The sequence below is a fragment of the Nelumbo nucifera genome, chromosome 5, assembly GCF_055504915.1.
Source record: "Nelumbo nucifera cultivar China Antique chromosome 5, China Antique-T2T, whole genome shotgun sequence".
Classification (NCBI taxonomy): Eukaryota; Viridiplantae; Streptophyta; class Magnoliopsida; order Proteales; family Nelumbonaceae; genus Nelumbo; species Nelumbo nucifera.
Genome location: NC_142653.1, coordinates 26686730 through 26709692, shown reverse-complemented (window position 1 = coordinate 26709692; position 22963 = coordinate 26686730). Strand labels below are relative to the sequence as shown.

Genomic DNA, 22963 nt, shown 5'->3' with positions numbered 1-22963 from the left:
CCTCGCCTTGGCGCCTTGAAAACTATGAATCACATGTATAAGCAAAAAAAGGAATTCCAATAAGGGTGCAAGTCAGAGCAGGTTAGCTTGGGTTGAGGCCAATCCTATCCCAGCCCAAGTTGTTGAACTATCAGGTTGTGTTAGCCCAATTTCTTCACCTTTTTTTCTCAATTTAAGAAAAAAAATGCCACTTTCCTAGACTTATGATTAGCCAATTAGGGTCAACTAGAGTGTTTTTTTTTTTGAGTGGGTGGTTGGTTAAACCTTTAGATGAGGAAAAGTTTACAGTGCTTTAGGAGTATTCTACTCATGTTGGGGGGTGGGGGGGCATAGCCTTTAAACTTAAAAATACATATATAAATATTTATATATACAAATATGAAAAGACAACGTAGGTTGGGCTGGATCAACTTTCCTAATGCATTACAATAACCCAACCTGAAGTTAAGACACGTTTGTATTTTTCAACCATAATCCCCAACACCAACTTTTCAGCAAAGGTCAGGCTAACCCGGCCCAAGTTACACCCCTGGACTCCAAGCAGCAATTGGTGGTACAGAACTCATGATAAATTAAGCCATGTCCCCAGAATTGACTTCTAAATGATAATACTAAAATGACTTGCAAGGTCTGAGCAACTCCAATAACTTACAGGCTTCAACACCACCTTGGCAAGATAAAAAGATCAGGAGAGAAGCTTGAAGGCATTGTTTGAATGCATATCAGTGAAGGTATCTCATTGGGTGAAAACCTTAGAGGCCTTTTCTTTGTATTCAGTCAATGATAGATTGAGGAACTTGAAGAAATAGCAGACTGTTCAGTGGCCAAGAAAATAGAACACAAAAAACGGTTACCTCCATAGGAAAGCTATATAAAATTAAATTTTGATGGCAGCAGAATGTGTAACCCAGGGGAACCAGGAGTAGGGAGTTTTTAGGAACAAGTCATGTAATAGCAATGCTCTCAGGGCCGATTGAAATAGGGGACTCATTGGGAGCAGAAATGATGGCTGTCGCGGAAGGTTTGAAGAGAACAAAAGAAATGAATATACAGAAGTTGATAACAGAAAGGGATTCAAATGGTCTAATCAGATGGCTGATGAATTACAAAGAAGCTCTTTGGATGTACAGGAATGAAATCAAAAAGATTAGATGGATGATGAGTAGGATGGACATCGTAGTGCAGTGGATTCAGAGATCAGCTAACCATAGACTGATACTTTAAATAAACGAGTTCTGAGGGATAATACGTTCTAGACGAAGTTGCAATTATATAAATGGGGAGAGGTCTGACCTCTCTAAAATAAGATTGTAATTCAGAATGCAAATTTGTATATTCTGTTTCTAACATTAATGCAAATATCTTAAGTGTATGAACTAAAACCCAACCGGGAAAGTAAAGAATGTTTGACCCAAAATGTTGCTACAGCCAAACTTGAGAATAAGAAACTCAGTGTATTGTTCTATCAAATGTATAACAAAAATGAAAAACCTTCTAAAAAAATCTATAATAACAGAGAGACAATAAATCATACCATTTCCGGGTTAGCCTGGGCACCATTTTCAATCAGCATTACAAGACTCCTGCATGTAGCACAGAAACCTTTGTTTCCTCTAACAGAAAAGAACTCAGCTAAATTGATGCAATTCTTGCATAAAGAAAATGTACATGTATAGCACATATAAATGGAAGAAGCCTTTTCACACTTGCTACATATATGCCAACCTGCAGGAATGACAATCACAAAAGGCAGCAGTTATGCCAGCAAACAAAAGAGTTTTAGGAAATCCAAAGACCAAACCATATTAACAAGCAGTGAAACCAGTGTCTATAAGTAGCAAGAAATTAGCAATCAAAAAAAAAATAGCAGGATATTCAAAAACCACATTTCAAAACAGTAAGCTCAGCTTACATGGCTAATTAGACGAAAATTAGCAATAATCCCATTAGCTCAAAAGAAAGAAAATCAGTGAAAACATGCAACTTACAGAAAGTTAGCAGATTGGGAAAGGAACTATATCTCACTTGGAGGAAGAATTACTTTCATTAAGTCCATTCTTTCTAATTTACCTATCACCATTTATTAATTTTCAGGATGCCACAAGGGGTAATTAGAAAGGTGGAGACAATTATGAGAGACATTTTATGGGTGCCAGGGGAAGGGCTGGGGATTGGGAGGGTGGCTAAGAAGAACAAGGCATTACTAGGGAAAGGGTTGTAGAGATTCTCAAGTGATAGAGAAATTGTAGCACAAGTTGGTGGCAAGCAATCATGGGGTAGAGGATAATGGCTGGGATGCCAGAGTATCAACAAAGGCAGCATTAGCATCTCCTTGGAAGGCTATTCACAGTATGCTTCCTTCATTCCTCCTCAGGCTTGATGTGTGTTAAAGTGATAGAATCTGTTTCAGTATGGTTGGCGGAGACTTCTCTTAGAGATCATTTCCCTTCTTTAACCTTTCCTCCTTCAAGAATAAGCTAGTTTCTAGGTTTTTCCCCTAGTTCCTCCTCCTTTGGGTTTAATTGCAATTTAGTTTTCTGAAGGGGAATTTGAGAGTCATAGCTTGATAACGTTATTAATTACTTTTATATGAGCTGGAGGGAAGTTTTGTGGAACCCTCAAAGCCAACAAGAGGGTTCAGATTCCTAGTCCTTGACCTTCTGGTTCTTTTTCTTGAGCCTCATTCTTAAGGCTCTTTCTTCCCATCGTGACCCATCCCAGTCCTTTTCTGTTAAAGAGGTGTGGTTAAACCAATTCCTCCAAGGGTTCATACTTTTTGCTAGACATATTACCAAAAAAAAAATGAAAAAAAAGAGAGATGCTATTGGTGCCTATACCTTAATTGATGTGTTCTTTATAATGCTTGTGCTTATACCCTAATTGATGCATTCTTTACAATGCTTGTGATGAGGTGTGGTCTGAACAAGTTCCTGCAAGGGTTCATTTGTTGTTGGTAATTGGGAATGTTTTTTTATCTATTTGGCTGCAGGAAGGCAACTCCAACTTGTGTGACAGATACATTCTCTCTTGGACCCTTAGGGTAAACCATAAGAAGAGAAAGAGCATTATGCAAGTGTACAAGGGCAACTATCTTATGGACAATTTGGAGAAAAAGGAATGCAAGAATCTTTAAAGAACAAAATAGAACCAAGCAGCCATTAATTGAATTCATAAAGATTAAAGTGGTGTTCTGGATAAAATCATTGGAGATCTTTAAGCCTTTCTCTATCAATGACATTGTAAGAGAATGGGAGGTGGTGGCTGACTGGCAGTGGCAGTTTCAGCATTTACAATAATCAAGGAATTGAGAAGGTGGGAACCCAAAGAGGATATTTTGACAGCATAAATTTGATGGAAGTAGTTATGGAAATCCAGGACCCTTGGGGGTGAGAGGACAGAGGAGATATAAGGAATGAAGAAGGGATTGTGAGGGATAAGGGCTTGCGAAAGCAATATTTTCAGGGCCAAGTGGTGAAGGAGACTACAATGACTGAAATGTCAGTGTGTTAGAGGGGGTTCAGCAAGCTAGTGTGATGAATATTGGTAAAGGTACTAGTTAGTTGGCTGAAGAATGGGGAAAACACTGTTTGCAATTATGAAAATGAGACGAAATGGTTTAGATGGTTGACCACAAATATGCAGGTGAAAAGGTAAAACGACCAGGTAGGCGTACCTAGCATGTAACTTGCTTCAAGCACAATATGATCATTGTAATCCATTGCCAAAAAGTTCAGGGAATCACCAGCTTCTTCCATTTTTTTCTCATCTATCATTGGTAATAGTCATTCCAAAACATCATGAATTGTCCCTCGTAGGGATTGTTAACCAGATAACACCCATTAATAGAACAACTGTACATGAAAAAATCAAAAGAAAATACTGCATCCCAAGGTTCAAAATATCAACACAGCCCGATATGCTGGATGGAATAACAGAAGACCCCTAGTTGAGAGATGGAGGATTGAAGGCATTGATTGGGAGACATTGGGGAAGACTCAAGTCCAAGTTTTGGAAAAAAAAGTTTGAAGAGGGAGAGATTAAGGAAGCGGCCTTTTCTATGAACAAATCAAAAGCACCAGGACCCGATGGTTTCACAAGGGCATTCTATCAAAACTGTTGAGACATAATTAAAGGAGATCTGCTCAGAGTGTTCAATGAATTCTATAGAAGAGGGGTAATAAATCCGGGTATGAAACATTTTTAGCACTGATCCCAAAAAAGATAAATGCCAACCAGCCAAGGAATTTCAGACCAATAAGTCTAGTCACCAGTATTTACAAGGTGATAGCAAAGGTGTTGTCTCTAAGGACTAAGAAGGTGACCCCTCCATTTGTTTCTCAATCTCAAGGGGCCTTTATACAGGATAGACAGATTATTGATCAAATCTTAATTGCCAATGAATGTATGGAGGCTCAAAAGAGATTAAAGAGGAAAAGAGTGGCTATCAAACATGATTGGAAAAAGCCTATGATTTAGTGGATTGGAACTTCTTGATCGATATTATTAGGAGGTGCGGCTTTGGAAATTTGTGGTGTAAATGGATTAAGGGATGTTTACAAACTAGTCACTATTCAGTAATGGTTAATGGGACAGTGTATGATTTCTTTGAAGGATTCAGTGGGCTTAGGCAGGGTGACCCCCTTTCTCCCTTTCTATTTACTTTCATTGCTGAAGCCCCAAGTAAATTGATTTCGAGAGCAAATTGTTTGCAGCTATTCAAGGGTTGGTCAATTGGGAGGAATAATATTTTGGTCACTCACTGACGGTTTGCATATGATATACTTATTTTTTGTGAGGGAGAAAGTAGGGAGGGAGTGGAAAATTTGAGGCTGGTTGTGAAACTCTTTGAGAGGATGTCTAACTTGAGGATTAATTGGTCAAAGAACTTATTGGTTGCAAAATTTTTATCCTTGTTGCATCCAACAAATTTACAACTATTGCACCCATGGCAGCCAAAGTTTACAATTCTAATTAAGTTTCCGATGTTTCAGGATTTAATTATGATTTTGAACAAGTTTCAAATTTTTGACCAGGACATTGCTAATTCAGAAATCAAATTCAAGTTCATCAATCCCATGCCTTTCAAAACATTGCGGCAAACAGTGTAGCTGATCATTCTCGCCAGAACAGGGGTCAACAGGACACTTCTGCATGGGGAGTGCGTGGATCTGGTTTGAATTGTAGCTCAGTTTTTATTTTTTATCAAGTTTGGTGAACATAATGATACTCTCTCATTCATAGATGCCTGCATTCTTGATAATCTGGTGCTTTAATTGCTATACAGTCAACACCTTTTCATTGTTGCTACTCTTTTAATAAAATATGTATTCATTTGATGTTTCTATTGCATTTAAACAAAGATGTTTTCCGAGAAGTATACTACAGATCCCGATTGCCAAGTCTGGCTAAATTTTACTTGTAAAGGGCTGTAACTGGATCATGCATGGCTCAGGAAAAATGAGACAATTGGCATGAAGTGATTAAAAACCATATTGGATGATTGTATGTCTGACATATGATCACATCAGAACGTAAGAAGGTCCTAGAAACTTAATTTTCATTTCAAATTTGAAGTCTAAACTACAAATTGAGTCTGTAGTTTTGCTCGCTTTGCTTGCTCACCCCCACTTTGGGTCTTTGACAAGATCCCCCTTTCAGCTAGTGGTGCTATGCATCTTCATTCTTCTTAACATAAAAGATTTTTTTTCTAAATAAAGAAAAATGAGATCTTCCTTCCTCTTCTTCCTCCCCATCCCCCTCCTCTTAAGGAGGCTTATGCCTGTTACATTCTGACTTCTAAACTATGCCTCACACCTCCAGGTAGTGGAATGCCTCGCATAACACCTCCATGTTAACATTGTGTTTGCCGTTCTTGGGACCCAACTGGACAATGTATTCAGGTCACCAGCTCAGCTCTAGATTATCTAACCAATGACCTGAAAATCCATAGTGCTTCTTTACCCGACTGTAGCTAGCTTATAACAATTTTATAGTCCCTTTCAAACAATAAACTCTCTCCATCCGACAGAGCTTAGGCAGGAAGTACACCTTTAATTAGAGCCAGAACATCAGATCTTACAAAATTATCAACACTTACCATCCTTGAGAAGCTAAGAAGGATGTTGCAATTGCCAATCTCTAATCAGTGGGCCAGGTTAAATGGTAAAACTGCACAGACCTGACCTTATGGGGTTAGTGTCAGATCATCCATAATCAGGTTTATAACCCTTCCTTATCTAGCCAGGTTGGGTTGGGTTTAGGTTGAGGCAAACCCAACCTGTTGACATCACTACAAAAAACTCCCTTAGATGAAGTATCAAAACAATGATAAACAATACAAGTGTTTCAATACCTTGCATGAACGAAAAAATGCTATAGACTCAACTTGGAAACAGTAGTTATTTCCTTTTTGTTGTTAATCAGGAAGAAAAAAAGGCATGGAAACTGTACTTCATCCTTTTTATTAATAAATTTTTATTATATTCTGAGTTTCTGATTATAAAAATTTTGGATACCCAACAAATAGGCGACTCAAGGATCCTTACCATTTATAAGTCAATGAGAAAAAAAATAGTGTCCTTGTTTATTTCCATCTGTCAAAAGCTCGGTCTTTAAAGAAGCATATACGAAATTGAACCTAGCCACCCAGAATAACTCAAGCCGCACAGATAAAATCACCAGGAATAAGAAATGAACCAATAATATCAACAACGTAGTAGGAACTTCAGAAGTTAGCAGTAAAATAGATTAGATTTAGTCAATGTCTAATATTGAGATCCATGACCCAGAAGATTTGCAGTAATACATGATCAGGAAGGTGCTTTAACTTTTCAAAATGGGTTGTGGATAGGATGCAAACAACCTTAAAGATAGACTTTGGTCTGAATAGAAAGCTATTAAGAGAATAAACTCTGTGTTTTACCTAAACTACCTTCTCATGCAATTATCTTCACTTACATATGAACATGGTAGAAAGAAAGATGCCTTTCTTTTTCCATTACAAACATGTTCCAAAGGAGACTCCACAGAAGAAAAGGTTGGAGCCCTGTTGGTTGGTCCCAGTACAGTCAAGTAGCACTAGAATACTAGATCACATCAATAACTGTTGAAGGAGATTCAAGAAATGCAATATTGCGGTGTCAAAGTTTGGGGAGGAGTCCATGGATACTCTCACATTTTCTTAATGAAATTAGAGAAATCCCATCTCAACTGAATGGCCAGATGAGATGAATATCAAGGAAACTAAAACCCATCACTGAAGGAATAGCTAAATCAGGGGTTGAGAGGTTCTAATTGAACAGTAGGCAACATTATGCCTGAGCAACTTTTTGGTTGGGCTGTCTGTCTGTAAACTCAATTAAAAAAACAACATTATTTTATCAGCAACTCAAAAATAAAACAACATTGCTTACAACTAATCAAAAAGTGGGGCAATCTTCTTCAAAAAATCAAGCATTCAATTTTCTTCTAAAACCAAAACGGTGTCTTCCTTCTCTGCCTCTCCCGCTCACTACTCATTGAACACCACCAAATAACATATCTAGTCTTAAGCCAAGGGCAGAAAAACTTGCATTAACAGCTGCAGCAGTTTTGCCCCCAGTGATCTGAACATCCATCCCACCTGGTTATGCCACAAGTTACCAGCTCTCTTATTTGCATAAACTGCAGTAAAGTTACCAGAAGAATGGCAACCATATCTCAAAGGCCTGGCACAAATTCGCATGTGAAGCAAAGCTCATACCCACAAGCGAGAGCAGAAACAAGCAACAAAGTGCCACGGAATCCATAAATCTGAAAGTATAAATTCAGATCATTTCACAATTCCCCTACAGAGAGAAAGCACAATCCAACAAGTTACTTGTAGGCAAATAATTGCCTAAGAGACCTTAGAGAGTTTTCAGGCCCCTGGCAGAGTTAGGCATTTCCAAGGTAACCACACTCACACCCATATATACATTCGCAAGGGGTTACTCCATGGACCAGTTCGCCAATGACAAACAGTGTGCTGGGCGATATCGCAAATAATAACAACCAGTTCCTTGAAGGGGTTTCTCTATAATTTTCCCACAATATATTTTGTCTTTCTTATGCACCTCCTGACCTTTACAGGAAAGCACAAAAAGGTCAAATAAGATTAATGGATATATAAGTAATTTTTCCATTAATTGAAAGGAACCACGAATTGTTTTATGTAAAAGGAACCAAGAATTCGCACTAGCATATGTTTGAACTAAGTTATATGGTATGCAAGAGAGTTTCTACTACAAGCCAATTCGTTATGTGGTTGGTGAAGCAACTAGAGAAGAATACGAGTTCTGTTGTCATAAACGCAAAATGTGATATGTGAGGCCTATGTCCAATCAATATTTTCGTTTACATTGCTCGAGCTCTCCCTAGTTTACAATATACGAACGTACAGGACCCACATTACAAATTTACAATATGAGAACCACCATAAAAACCACACTATCAGTCACCAAAAAGAAAACATTTAACAGGGCAGGCAAGAAGAATAAGAAAAAGATGAGCGATAAAATGCAAGAAGTTCAACAAAATAGGAAGTTAAAGTGAAACAGTGCCACTCACCGCAATTCCAGCGACCCTTAGAACGGAAAAATGCCTCATCCCGGTTAACACAAGCAGGGTGATACGCTTTAGGGCAGCCCCTAACAACCACCAAAACACTTTCTTAGGAATAAGCAAGGAAAGAGAAGGGGAAATTATTACAAAAACCAGAAACAATAAATAAAGGTGAAATCAATAAAAATAAGTCAAAATAAATAAATAAATTGAACAAGAATAACACGAAAAAGAGGAGACCTCACCGGCGATCGCAAAGCACGAGGTTCCCGCCATCAAAACAAATGAAACACACATCCTCTTCATTCTTCTTCGATGAATATCTGGGCTGAACCTTCGCCTGCCGTCCTCGCTTGCGCTTCCCGCCACTTTTGGTAGTCTCTGTAACCTCGGTCTCCTCTGCGTCCATCTCCATCTCGACCTCCGCCTCTTCCATCGGCGAAGCTTCTTCTCCAGCCACAGCAGCCCCTTCCCCGACCATAGCTGACTCATCTTCAGCCACATCAGCTCCTTCCCCAGCCACATCAGCCCCTTCAGTAACAACGGGCGACCCCCCGACAAGCTGCGAATCGTCCATCTCTGGAATAACTCCGCATTGTTGAACATTTGGGAACTCCTCAAGCTCCTCAAACTTGTCGTGGTTCGAATGCTCGATTTTCAGAGAAGGCCTGTAAACGCCCGCACATTCCTCCTCTTCTTCCATGGCAAAGTAGAAACCCTAAATTAGAGCAACCAAAGAAACCCTAAATTCACAGTCCTGCTACTAATTCAATTTTTCGCTACTTGGCAGCGCGAGAAGAAGAAAATGATACGATAGTCGTTTTTTTGGTTCCGTAAGCACAGACGAACCAAAGCGGGGACGGGACGCGCCAGACCGTCCCCCGATAAGGAAAAAGGGTACGCATAAAGATCAGGCCTCCTTTGGTACCGGGGTTAACAAGGGGAGTTATCTTTAAGAAAGGGAGTGCGCCGAAAATGTCCCTAATTACAACTGAAATATCGAAACTGCCCCCTTTTATCCAAGAAGAAGCAACATACCATTCTAGTTTGATGTGGGCCCCTTTCATATAGGGTTTGTTCTGGGCCCATTCATATCGACGCCTGACCGTTCATACGGTATACCTCGTAAATGCAATTTATTTGATTTTCAGCTAATTTGCCACGTGGAAAACCAAATTTGTCCAAAGTTCCCTCTCTTAATTTGTCATTTACAATTTGGTGAAAATGATGGAATATGATATTGGAAAAAAAAATAACCAATCAACGGGTATGATAATAACAATCCGGTGGTATTTATCAAAATTGACTGTCGATTTCGGACTTTGAGATCTTCTCTGAAGTTCTGTCAATAAAATAAGTTTCAACCCTCCATCAACTTGATCTAATACGTTCTAACCGCAAGGTTATATTGGTAGGAGATAGGCTTTCATCTGCATAAATTCAACAGCCTTTTGTAATCTTGTATTGAGAATATTTTATGGGAATATTTTCTCATAAAATAAAGCATATAAGTAGATAGATTTTCTCAATGCAATGAAGTAAAGGCTGTTCAAATGGGTTTTGCCCTTAGTGAAGCCAAATTTTGTTAGTAGAGGGTTCGAACGTGTTTTGCCCAAGCCGAACAGGGCGGGTTCGGAGAGAGTTTTGTAAACTTTAGACATACTTCATATCCTTAAACTTCCCAATTCGTACCAGCCCCAAAACCAGAATTGAGTTGGATTTTAAGAATTCAAATCCAGACACATGAAAATGTAAAACTCTCCCCACATTCAAGGATAATGGAGTTTGGGTTTAGAACTCACACATAATTCCCTATTGTTGTTTGTTATATATAATCAATGAATAAGTAAAATAACACAAGCAAACAACAAAATTTTCAATTATTTGATTAAGATAGGTAAAAAACATGTAAACTATCAATTATCTTTCACATAAAATTCAAACACATGATACTAAAATTTATATGTTGCCAACAATATGCATGTTGGTGAGGGTTAGGTTTAACTTACATTTAGTCTAATACCATACCGATCTATACCCATACAGTTTGTAGAATCCCAAAACCAATTATTCAAGCCAAATAAATAAATAAATCTGCTCCATTGGGATGGGTACCCATTGCATATGATAGAAATTGACATCTCTAGATGAAATTAAGCCGCTGATTGGTTAGAGAATGCACATAAGCTCCCACTACTAGTAACAAGTTCATGGATGACAAACTTAAAGGTTATCTGATTGATGATATCAATGATGACTTTGATGCAGAGCTACTGACTATGACGAATGCACTGATTATGTATATGACACCGAAAAATAGACCGATTTGATATCACCCCTCAATTTGAATTAGCAAAAGCAATGTCTCTTTGCATAACATGGATTCCAAACATTCATGATATGTATGTTGAAGCTGACTCTCGTCGTGGCATATCTTTCTTTCTATTGTGTTAAGATATTCTTATTGTATAAAAAAAAAATTGTTCCCACATCCATATCTCCCTCGTCATTCAAGGGGAGATGTTCTCCATACACTATAATAGCGTTTTAGGGACATGGACTTGGGAAACAATTTGTGATAGGAAATATCGAGTGTTTTGAGTAGTAAAAGCTATTCTTGCATCATGTCTTTTTGCCAACATAGTTTTATTCTAAAATGAAATCTTTATTCACTTTTATCTTACACAAAATCAAAGTGCCAATGGTGAGTACGTAGTAGTGAATGTATCATGTATAATTCACTCTTCATGGAGGAAAATATGCAAAGATAGGGGTTATTCCGACATACTCCGAAGTAGTGAAGTTCAGATTTAGGGAGTAAAAAAAAAATAGTCGCAATACAAATGGAGTGAGTTTTTACGATGGATGGATAATTCAATATTTCGGTGATGTTTAGCATCGATGATGATTTCTCAGAAATCGGCGTCACATAGGATTCACATCAGCATTTTGAAGAATCAATTATTTTTTTTTATTGTTTGGTTGGCCAATTATGCTGATTTATGGGAAACCAGCCAAAAATCAATTATTCAAATAAACCCATTTCAAGGACCACATTTTTCTAGGGATTTACTGATTTTTAACTTAGTTTGATTTATTGTGTAGGTACATAGTGATCGTTCAGACCATCAAAGTACAAAGGATATCGAATTGATACCACATGGATGCCTGCGATGAGTTCATAATTCGTCAGTTGCCTGTGATGAGCTTATAACTCATTGGACGACTACGATGAATGTATGACTCGTCGCACAGTCGCAATAAACCCGTAATCAAGATGAATCATGATGAACTTTGGCTAGCGCAAACCCGTGATAAATCCTAGATATGCATAAACATGCAATAAACCTTAGAAGCACGCGGTTCTGCAATGAACTTCAGAAGTGCGCAAAGTTGTGATGAATTCAATATCATTACATAACTGCGGAATCATCGTAGACTGTTAACAAATATCAGTTACATATGCGCCTTTAAATTACACGCGTGATAAGGCGCCACGTGAGTTTAATAAAAGAGCGTCCGTCAAGCGATTATGTCACCCTACCACGTTGGTTAAATAGATCATGAAAGGAATTAGCATACGCAGATTATGAGAATCCCTGGATGAAAGGAAAGTTTGTCCTTAAGAGATCTCATAAAACACGTGGCAAAACCTTATAGTGCTCCTTAATAACCAACAGCAAATCCAATATTCTCTTTCCTAGTGGGAATCGAACACTTATGGCTCATTCCTTTCGGGACCTCAGGATCTCTCCCTATAAATAAGAGTCTGTCTCATGATAGCAAGACTCGTTCAATCATTCTATCTTACCCTTTTATCATTGACATTTGCCCTAGCCTTCTAACTTACCTCCTGCATTCGGTCTTCCTTTGTCTTTCAAAGAGACCCTCGTACACAGCCTAACCACCGTACTTACATCTTGAGGATAACATGGCATCCAACATGTCATTGAATAATAACTCTAATGCAAAAATAACTGGCCCTTGAAAATCAATACCAAACAATATTTTTTTTATGATTTTTCAAAACCACTGATTCAAGAAATCATCGATTTTTGGATAATCGACTAGGAGAAATCATCATCAACGCCAAACATCACCTTCGAGGCTGGTTCCTCCCTCCCTCACGCTTTTTGTTATGACATAAGGGGAAATTTAAATTGTGACATTTAAATTCTACACCAGTGTTTTAAAAAATGACCTGAAGGCCAAACCACTTTTGCCTTCAGGTCATGGGTCACTAGTTCGACCGTTTGGATCAAATGGGCTAAACCATGCCACAACAAAAATATATAAATTCATATATATATATATATATATATATATATATATATATATATATATATATATATATATATATATATATATATATATATATATATATGCATGTACGTATATGTGTATAGGTATGTATAAGTATGTATTTTATCAACATATAATATGTATACTTGTTATTAGTCATGGACCGGGTAGGCCAATAGGTCGGCCCAATATTTTTCAAGCTTGGACAAAAATTCAGGTGCGGGCTCGAGCTCGGGATTTAAATACCAAACCCAACTATTTTTTGGGTTGGACCAAGGCTTTCTCGAATAAGTCTAGCATGATACTATTACATATAACAAAAATATACATTAGTTATAATATATATATATATATATATATTTGTTTATTAAATTATTATCAAATATTAATTTACTACCAAATTAATATATTATTAGTTTATTAAATTACACAAAATATAGGACATTTTATGTATAGATCGGGCTTCAGGCTTTAGGCTCGGGCTCTGGCTTTGGGCTTTATATAAGGGCCAGGCTAGGGCTCAATATATAGGCCTAATGGTTTGGTGGGGCTTGGGCTTGGGCATGGGCATTTTCTATTGAAAAAGAGACAAAGCCCGACCCATGAATAGGTCTATATGTTATACATGTAATATATGTACTATTTTATATTTTGTTTATGTTTTTAATTCAGTTTTTATTATTTTTTTATTTGTAAAAAATTAAAATTTGCGATTTGAGGCCAAAAAATGGGATCTTTTGGCAATAATAGGGGGGCAAGGCATCCACGACACCTCACGACACATAGATCTCGAAAAGTTACCTAAAATCAAAAAGAAAAAAATCACTTCAATCAGACATCGGAGTGCAAAGTTATGGCCTCTCGAAGTTTGCGTGTACATTTAGTGTGCAATCCATGACTTGGTCACCAGGTCAAACAAGTAAACAATTCAACCATTTGGGTCAGATGGTTTTTTTACAAAGTCAACGTTTTTTGTTTTACTATTATTCGAGTTTCACTAAAATTGGACCTAGAATCTTAGCCTGGTGACCATTTAAACAATTAAATCGTTATGATCAATGGCAGGTTGAAAACATGGCTCTTGACAATCGAGGATAAAACAATGAATTAATCATCTAACCAATCCCCTCTCTCTCTCTCTCCCCCTCTACCATAAACCAAACACGACCTTATTTTTTGCAAAACAATATTCTTTGAGCTCCTTATAAATTCATTTATATTGCACAAATGTATAGGGGTGCAAATAAATAATGCTCTCTAAGCTTGTCTATAACTTTGTTTATAATATGAACACATTTACAATAGTAATAATGTAAAGGAGTGCAAATTTCAGTACATTGTTTTTTTTTTTGGCCTTTGCTTTGTATTTTACTCAACTCAATTTTCAATGTAAATGAACAAAACATGCAGGTTCTGTTCACTCATATTCTTTGGGAAGGCAATTCAACAGCCGATGTCCTAGCTAATTATGCATGTGACCATACTAATAACTTTATCTTTAATTGTAAGGCTGACCTTCCAGCCACTTGTAGGCTCTGTCTTTCCAGTGATTGTATTTATTTCCCACGCCTGTATTCGATAATCGCAAGAGGTAGACAGTTTATGAGCTACCCCCCTTGCTTTGTATGTTTCAAGTACAGGCTATTCTCATTCATGTTAAATTAATAAAATTTTAGGTGACCCCTCTTCACTTGGAATAAAGTTTGGGGTTAAAAAAGAGTAAATTAACAAAACAAAATAAAACCTAAAACAAAGAGTATAGGAGAATTTTCTGACAATTTATTTGCACTTTAAATCGCAATGTGACCCAAGTTATGTATATTGATGCATTCAATGTTCGTTTTGATCCATGTTTGCTAACATGAAAATAGAATCATTTCCATTTGTAAAAGTAGGGGTGCCAAATTGGTGGGTTGGGTTGGGTGAGGGTTGAATTCCAATCCACCCAGATTGACCTAGTAACCCATTTGCCACCCATGTTAGTGGGTCCGAGTTGGTCACAACCCACTTTGACCCCGATCCACCCACATGACCCTCTAATTCAAAATATATTTCTTTTAACCTTTTTTTTTCTATTCTAATTGCATAAAAACATAGAATTGCATATTTCAACTAAAAATAATAATTTCTTAAAATAAAATAAAAATGCATAAAAACACATAAAATGGCAATACCCACTGAGACATGACTTCAACTTTCTTGAATAGAAGAGGCAATAATTTGGAACTATTCATTTTTTGTATCAATGTTTGGATGGTTGATAAAGAGAATTAGATGATACTCGGAAGGACATTTGTGTCTTTTCAAATGTCACTTAACAACTAGTTGACGGATTGATTAATGGCAAGTACTAGAGCGGCATGTTTTGAAAGTTCGGGTACTGAATTGTCGCATTTTAAATTTCAGGGACCAAAGTGGCAGTAGGCCCAAATTACATGGTACTAATTGGGAATTTTCCTAATAAATAAATACACAACCAAAGCACCATAAAAATGGAGGAAACAAGAAGGGGAGAAAATTATATTGAAATTAGGGATTTGGAACAAATTTGTTGTGATTTCACTTGTTGGAAAATGAGTTGCCTGGATAGAAAGAATTCTCAAACCAATTTTTTGCAGCCAGTAGAGACAACTATGATCCCAATAACAAATCTTTGTATATTATTTGTTGGAGAAAGAAAAATCCCTTAAAATCCCCTAACTCTGCCCTTTTTATTTCTTTTACAAGAAAGCGATGAAAGGGAAGGAGGTTGCAGGATTTTAGAGAGAGAAAGAGAGGTAGAAACATTTGTGTTTCCTTTTCAATTGTTGGGGTTTCCTCCACCAGTTGGAGAGTCCGTAATGAAGCCAAAAAACACGATTTTTTTTCCTGGTAAAAGACATTCACAACAAAACCACTGCGCACCTTTGGTTGATTATGAGGATGATGAACAATGCCTTATTTTTAAGGGTATTTTTACATTTTCATGTCATCACATGATGGAGATAATTGGACTACTAACGATAAGGGCTAAATTGGCATCTTTTAAAAGTTTAGATACTAGATTGCCACGTTTTGAATTTTGGGAACCAAAATGAGACTAGGCCCAAAATATAGGATACTAATCGTCAAATTTCCCTATTTCATTTTATTTCATATGTGTTTGCAACATACCGATTTTTTGGTAGAAAAGAAACATTCATGAAAAAGAAAGGACTACACAACAGAAGAAAAAAAAAACAACAACAACAACAAATAAGAGAATAAGAAAAGCAAAAAGGTAAACTAAAGATTACAAAAGGGGGGAATTGAGTCTAACACTCCTGTAGGGGGGATTTGGATGGTGGAAAGATCCCTCGAGACAAAAGAAGCCAACCACCTTGGGAATACTTCAAAATAAAAAAGAAACTTGCTATTTAAGCCATGCTTAGTTGTCTCATGAGCAGCCTCATTCACATACCTTGGAGTCCAACTGAAACTAAAGTTTTTCCTTCACCAAGGGAAAGGATCTCTTTACAGATGAAGAGGATATCCTTATGGCAAGAGACACTAAAATTTCTTAAACTATTTATCAACTGCAAGCTATCAGATTCAAACACAACTGAACTTAAGTTATGACTCGCTGCAAAATGAGCGCCTTCTAACGGGCTATTTGCTTTTGCTATCAAAATGGAGGAAGCCAACAAAGGGCCACCTCTAATACACCAACAAAAACCAAAAGAATCCCTTGACAAAAAACCAAAAGAGGCTTTTCCATTATATAAAAAGCCACAATCAACATTGAATTTTAGATATCCCTGGATTGGAGGATGCCAAGAAAATTGAGAGTCTTCATTTGTTATAATCTGCGAACAGCTTGTTGATCTCTTTTGCGTTTTTCCAAAGCTGAGATATCTCTACTATTGATCTACAAATAGAAGAGACCACAAACTAGATGTTAGGGGATTCATTATAAAAAAAGAAAAATATTCCTATCTTTCCACACATGCCAAATACAAATGACAAGGTTTATAACTATTCCCGATTTGACTTCCCTAGGTCTTTGACTGTACTGTTGGACCAACTATGGAAGAGGGTTTTATTTGATAGACCATGAGGTTTGATTTTCACTCCAGCCCCAACCAAATGCACCCAGCTTTGTCACAAAGCAAGAGGGCATGGGAAATGGTCTCAAGATCTCTGTTGCATATACAACAAGAAGGAGAATTAATGTTTTTATCTTTTGAAGAGGTTATCAGCTACAACAATGTCGTTATGAAAACACCACCAGATGATGTGTTTAATTTTTGGTTCCACAGGTAGATGCCAAATTATGTTCCAAACCTCTTTATCAGCTATTGTGTTACCCTCAATTCAGTTGGAACCTTTATTCATCATCACATGCTAGTTAGCCAGGAAGTATGCTGATTTCACCGTAAATCTGCCTTTATCATTTAGAACCCAAATTAATTTATCATCCCATTCAGAGTTAACCATATCTATTTCTATGATCTTATTTTCCTCAAAAGTGGTGAATGAATTGTTGATTTTTCTGACATCCCACATTCTCTCTTGTCGAAGAATCAAATTTGCCACATCAGCAGGACTAACGGGACCAGGCCTCAAACCCATTGGTTTAAAGCCCTATAGGCCAGGAATCCAAGGGTCATCCCAAGGGTCTATTCCAACTCCTTTGTTAACCTTCCAAACCAAACCTTTTTGAAGGACTTCCTTGCCTTTTTGGACGCTTCTCCAACCCCAATATGGTTTTCTCCCAAATTTAGACTGAAGATAGGGCTCTCTTGGAAAGTACTTGGCTTTTAAGGTTCTTGCCCAAAGGCTTGATGAATCTGTACAAAGTCTCCAAGCCAATTGCTAGCAGAGCAAGGTTGAAAGTCATGGGGTCCCTAAACCCCAGTCCACCATTCAGTTTGTTTTTACTAATTGTATCCCAAGAGGCCCATCTAACTTTTTTATTGTTGTCTTGATTTCCCCACCATAATTTTTTTTTGAAGTTTTACAATGTCATACACTTTTTGGGAGGAGAAAGCATGACATACAATGGGTTGCGATTGCTAAAACCACAGATTTCATGAGAACTTCTTTCCTTGCCTGTGAAAGTAGGGTTCCTTTCCAATTCCCGATCTTATTTGCAATTCTTTCCTTCAGAAAGTTAAAAAGGTGACACTCCCTTCATCCTAGTTCAGGAGAGAGACCCAAATAGATGGAGGGATTTTCTACTATCTTTACCCTTAAGAGTCTTATCATTAATCTTTGGAGTCTTGGGTGGAAGTTTGAACTAAAGAAAACTTCAGACATGTTGTAGTTCACTAATTGACCGGAGGCTCTCTCATATAAGGATATAGCATTAAGGATAGCTCTTCTTTCTTCCAGATTTGCTCTATAAATGATGTAGCTGTTGTCAGCAAAGAACAGGTGAGAGAGGATAGGAGCTTGCCTGCAGATTTTGATTTCATAAATAATTGCCCTACTCACAAAATTATTTAGTTTAGTTGACAAAACATCAAAGCATAATAAGAATAAATAGGGGGAAAGGGGGTTTGTCTTAAACCTCTTTGGGGGTAGATTTTTGGCGAATGAGAGCCATTGATCAAAATCTGGTAGGTCATTAAAGAGACACCTTTCATTACCCAACTGATCAATGTATTTCCAAAGCCCATAGTCTCTAAGGTTCTTTGAAGGAAAGATCACTCAACCCTATCATAGGCCTTAATCATATCAAGCTTTAAGGCCATAAACCCTGAAGAAGCTTTTGTGTTTTTCATATAATGCATCACCTCATGAGAAAGGAGGATGTTATTAGTGATAACTCTTATAGGGATAAAAGCACTATGGTTTTCATAAATTATTGACCCCATAATTTGTTTCAGCCTATTTGCAAGGATCTTTGCTATGATTTTATACACAGTATTGCAGAGACTTATAGGCCTAAACTAAGCAGCTGATTCAGGGTTTTTAACCTTTGGGATTAGAGTAATGAATGTGGTGTTTAGGTCTTGGTCCAAGTCTCCATTTTGGAAAAAGTTGCAGACCTATTTTATCACATCCTCTCCCACTATTCCCTAGTATTTATGGAAGAACAAATTAGGAAATCCATCAAGCCCCGAGGCCTTCCTAGGGGCCATTTGGAAGAGAGCTTCAATAATTTCCCTAGAGGTGACACCCTCCTCTAAAATGTAGTTATCCTCACTTGTGATTATAGGTTGAATATGATCAAGAGTTGATTCCAGATCTATAGGATTACCTGGAGTGAATAGATTTTTAAAATGATTTACCAATATTTGTTGATGTTATCTTGACCGGCCATCCACTGGCCATCTTCATCCTTCAGTTTTAAAATTTTAGTTTTTTCTCTCCTTCTGACGGTGGCATTGTGGAAAAATCTGGTGTTCTTATCTCCATAGGAGATCTAGTTAACCCTGGATTTCTAAGCCCAAAGCATTTCCTCTCTTTTCAGAATTAAATCTAATTTTTCTTCAATTTCCTTCACTCTCTGTTGGTTGTAATTTGATCATCCTTTTGCCTATTCATGGCAAAGCTTTGACTTAAGACTTTCTAATTGATCCTTTATGATTCCAAATTCTATCATGTTCCATTTTCTAAGAGTTTGACTAAGTTTCCTACACTTATTGTACACAAGTTGAGAAGTTAGCTGCTCATTCCGGCACTTACTGATGATATCTCCGCACTTCTCATGCGTGATCCACATTTCCTCAAACCTAAAGGGTCGCCTGAGTTTAATCGGAGGAGGATTTGTGGTTAGGCAGATGGGGAGGTGATCAGATCCTTAGAGATAATGGTGGATACCCTTGCCTCTAGGAAAATCTCCTTCCACAAGATATTTCCCAACCCTTGGTCTAACTTTGCTTTTATGTGGCTTTTCCCTTCCCTTTTATTTGACCAAGTGAAAAGAGGTCTATAGTTTTGGATTTCTCCCATTTGTATGGATCTCAAAAAAACATTATTCTTCCTCAAAGTCCCCATTTTTGCTTGTCTTCCTCCCAATTTTTCATGCATGTGGAAAATTAGGTTAAAATCTCCAATGTAGCACCAAGGATCTCAAAATATTATATTATTTATATATTTTATATAATATATAATGTTGAGTCAGGCCGGGCTTTTTTGACAAATCCCGAGCCCGGCCTGAAACACAGTTGGGCTTACTGTGTTAGGCCCGAGGTCAGGCCTGCGGGCCTAATTACATGACCAAGCCCGACCAGGGTGCGGGCCGGGCCATCGGGCTACTTGGCCCATGAATAGGTCTAGTAATGCTACAGGACGTTTTTGATAGGGTTGCAGAAAAAGTAGGACAATATCTGATCCGTTAAGAGGTGGGTCCAAAAATTCCTCACCATCCTAACAAATCGGATCAGATTGGAAAAGCAAATCCGTTAACTTAACAGATCGAATCTGGATATCTCTCATGATCTGCCGCACGGAAGCGTATCGACCATGGTTTCAAAGAATGAAGAAGCACATCACCATAAAAAAGATGGGTAGCGTGACTTCAAACTAAGATGGTTAATACCAAAGTGTGCAAACACCTTTAACCATAAAGTCATTTCTTATTTCATGTCAATAAGTGTAATAAATTAACTTTTCTTATAATTAATGTTTATACAAACAAAACAACATATATTTATTTTCAACAACTCCACTTACAAATTAAAAAGAACAAAATTTAAAATTAGTATTTTACAAATCAATAGAATAAATAATTTATAAAAACCACACACACACACACACACACATAAATGAATTTTAATTTCAAAAAAGTATACAAATAAAACATTAAAAATAAAATAATTATTTATTAAGAGTAATAGTAGAATAATTGTTTTAATACTTACATTTTATAAATTTTCACATGATATATATCTTAAAAGTTTTAAAAATTATTAATTAATATTTTAATTTGCATTAAATAACAATGTCTCTATTATTTACAAAAAATAACAATATTGTTTACAAAGTATTTGAAAATATAATATAAATTGAACCTACCAAATCCATTAATCTACATTATATATATATATATATATTTTTTTTTAATTTCGAAATTTTACAAAAAGAAAATATTAATAATGGAATAATTATCTTAGTAATTAAAATTTATGAATTTAAATATTAAATGCATCTTCAAAATTTTAATAGATTTGATATATTTTTATAAATTATTAATTGATATTTTAATTTACATTTTATAGAAACATATTTATTATTTACAAAAATATAAATATTTTTAGCAAACATTTGAGAATTAAATTTTTAGTTGATTTTTTGTTAATATTAAAAAATAAAAATAGAAAATAGAAAAAATTGATATAATAATTCAAATATAATAGTTGCATATCCTTTATGCCTTACTCTTTAATAGATAATAAAATAATATTGGCTTTTTCATGTATTAATTTGTAAAAATCTATATCATGTGTGCCTTGGAATCTTGATTGATGCATTATTAATAAAATTGTATAATATCCACGTGTCTTGTTATATTAATTATAATATATCATTTAAATATACAATTTCTATGTATTTATACATTATTTGTAATTATTTTGACATTAAACTTAATGCTCTTAATATATTTATGGAATTTGTATGCATTTTTTAGCGTATCTAAGTGTTTCTATGTTTTTTTTGTCTGTATCCATATATTTCCCAAGAGTATTTGTATTCGTATCCAAATTATCTGATACGATATCCCATTCCAATACTTTAATCGTTGATATAAATAATATAATATATTTTTATATTACATAATATAAATATAATTCTAATCGAATCGGATTCGAATCATTATTCGATAATATATTCAAATTCAAATCATGCTCTCAAAAATCCAATGGATCCTTATCAAAATCGGATCAGTCAAGATTTTCTTAACGGATCGGATCGACTTACTGAATCCAATCCGATCTGTTTGCAGCCTTATTACCTCTTTTTTTGGGGCGCAAATTCGTGGGGGACAGATTCGAACTTGAATCCAGCCAACCAAACTTAATCAGTTTTCCCTTTCTTTACCCAATGCATGATTTCACATTCTCATTATATAATGAGGTTGCTTTTGAAAACAAAAACGGCCACATCAGAAAAATAAATTTCCTAATTTTTTAATATTTACGCAACTTGTAGAACAAATGAATGTTGCAAGATGTATGAATCAAGAGGACTACATCTGTTGGGATCTTCTTTTGGTAGAACCGTAGAAACATCTGTCTATCATGACTAACAGAAAATTAGAACGTAATTTTTTGGTAGAAACTTGTCATATATAGGGAATATTATTAACCACCCATAACTTGATAATCTCTTTTACCTATATTTATGGGCAAATTGTAGAACTTCCCTAAGCGTGGTAATTGCAATTATCTCCCTAAACTGTTTTGATATAGTTATAAGTTATAACCTATAAGTAATTTTTTCGGTTCATTCAAAGGGCTACACAACGGGTGGGGAGCCCATCCCTCAACCCATGTGCAGGCGAGATTCGATTGACAACTAGCAAAAAAATACCTTATCAACCAGTTAGTTGGTACCTTACGACATGATTGCAAGTAAAAGAAGCCCTTTATAGAATCCTCAAGGGACTAAAATATCCAAAATACCTATGCAATTACAGTTTTTTTTAATCAACACCCATGCAATTACAAATTTACAATTGAGACTGGTTTTTATATAAAAAATAATACAAACTTTATGAATAACAAAAGAAGAGAGTTTAAAGCTATATAGCTTTATCTCTGAGCAATTAATATAAAAAGTAAAATTGAAAAATAAATCAATTTCAAAAAAGAGATAAAAAGGCTTAGGGTAACTATTGATATGAAGAGAATTTGAAAAATAAACATTTTGGTAAAAAATAACTGCACATGTAATTTAAACATTTTCATCCATCTTGTTAGAGATTTCTAAGAGAGTAGACTACTTGCAACTTTGTTAAAAAGTTTGGGGAGGTGATTGAAACTACCGAAGTTAGGGGGAGGTTTTCGCAATTTACCCTTTATTCAACAAGACAGCAACCTTACCTCTTCCCCTCGAGCCCAAAGCCCCCTAGTAGAGAGGACATATAGCATCCATATCAAGTAAACAAAAAAAG

The 22963-nt window shown here is 36.2% G+C and overlaps 1 protein-coding gene across 1 annotated transcript in view; it reads right to left on the bottom strand.

Annotated features, from left to right (window-relative positions):
• The window catches only part of LOC104607527 (zinc finger CCCH domain-containing protein 44), a 36807-nt gene extending 27322 nt beyond the window's left edge, over positions 1-9485 (bottom strand). Inside the window, exons 1-3 of the mRNA XM_010273188.3 lie at positions 8826-9485; positions 8587-8666; positions 1535-1725 (exon numbers count right to left, since the gene is read on the bottom strand). Of these exons, the coding sequence (XP_010271490.1) occupies positions 1535-1725; positions 8587-8666; positions 8826-9283 (729 nt within the window). The 5' untranslated portion in view covers positions 9284-9485. The remainder of the gene's footprint in view (positions 1-1534; positions 1726-8586; positions 8667-8825) is intronic.
• Positions 9486-22963: the final 13478 nt, after the last annotated feature.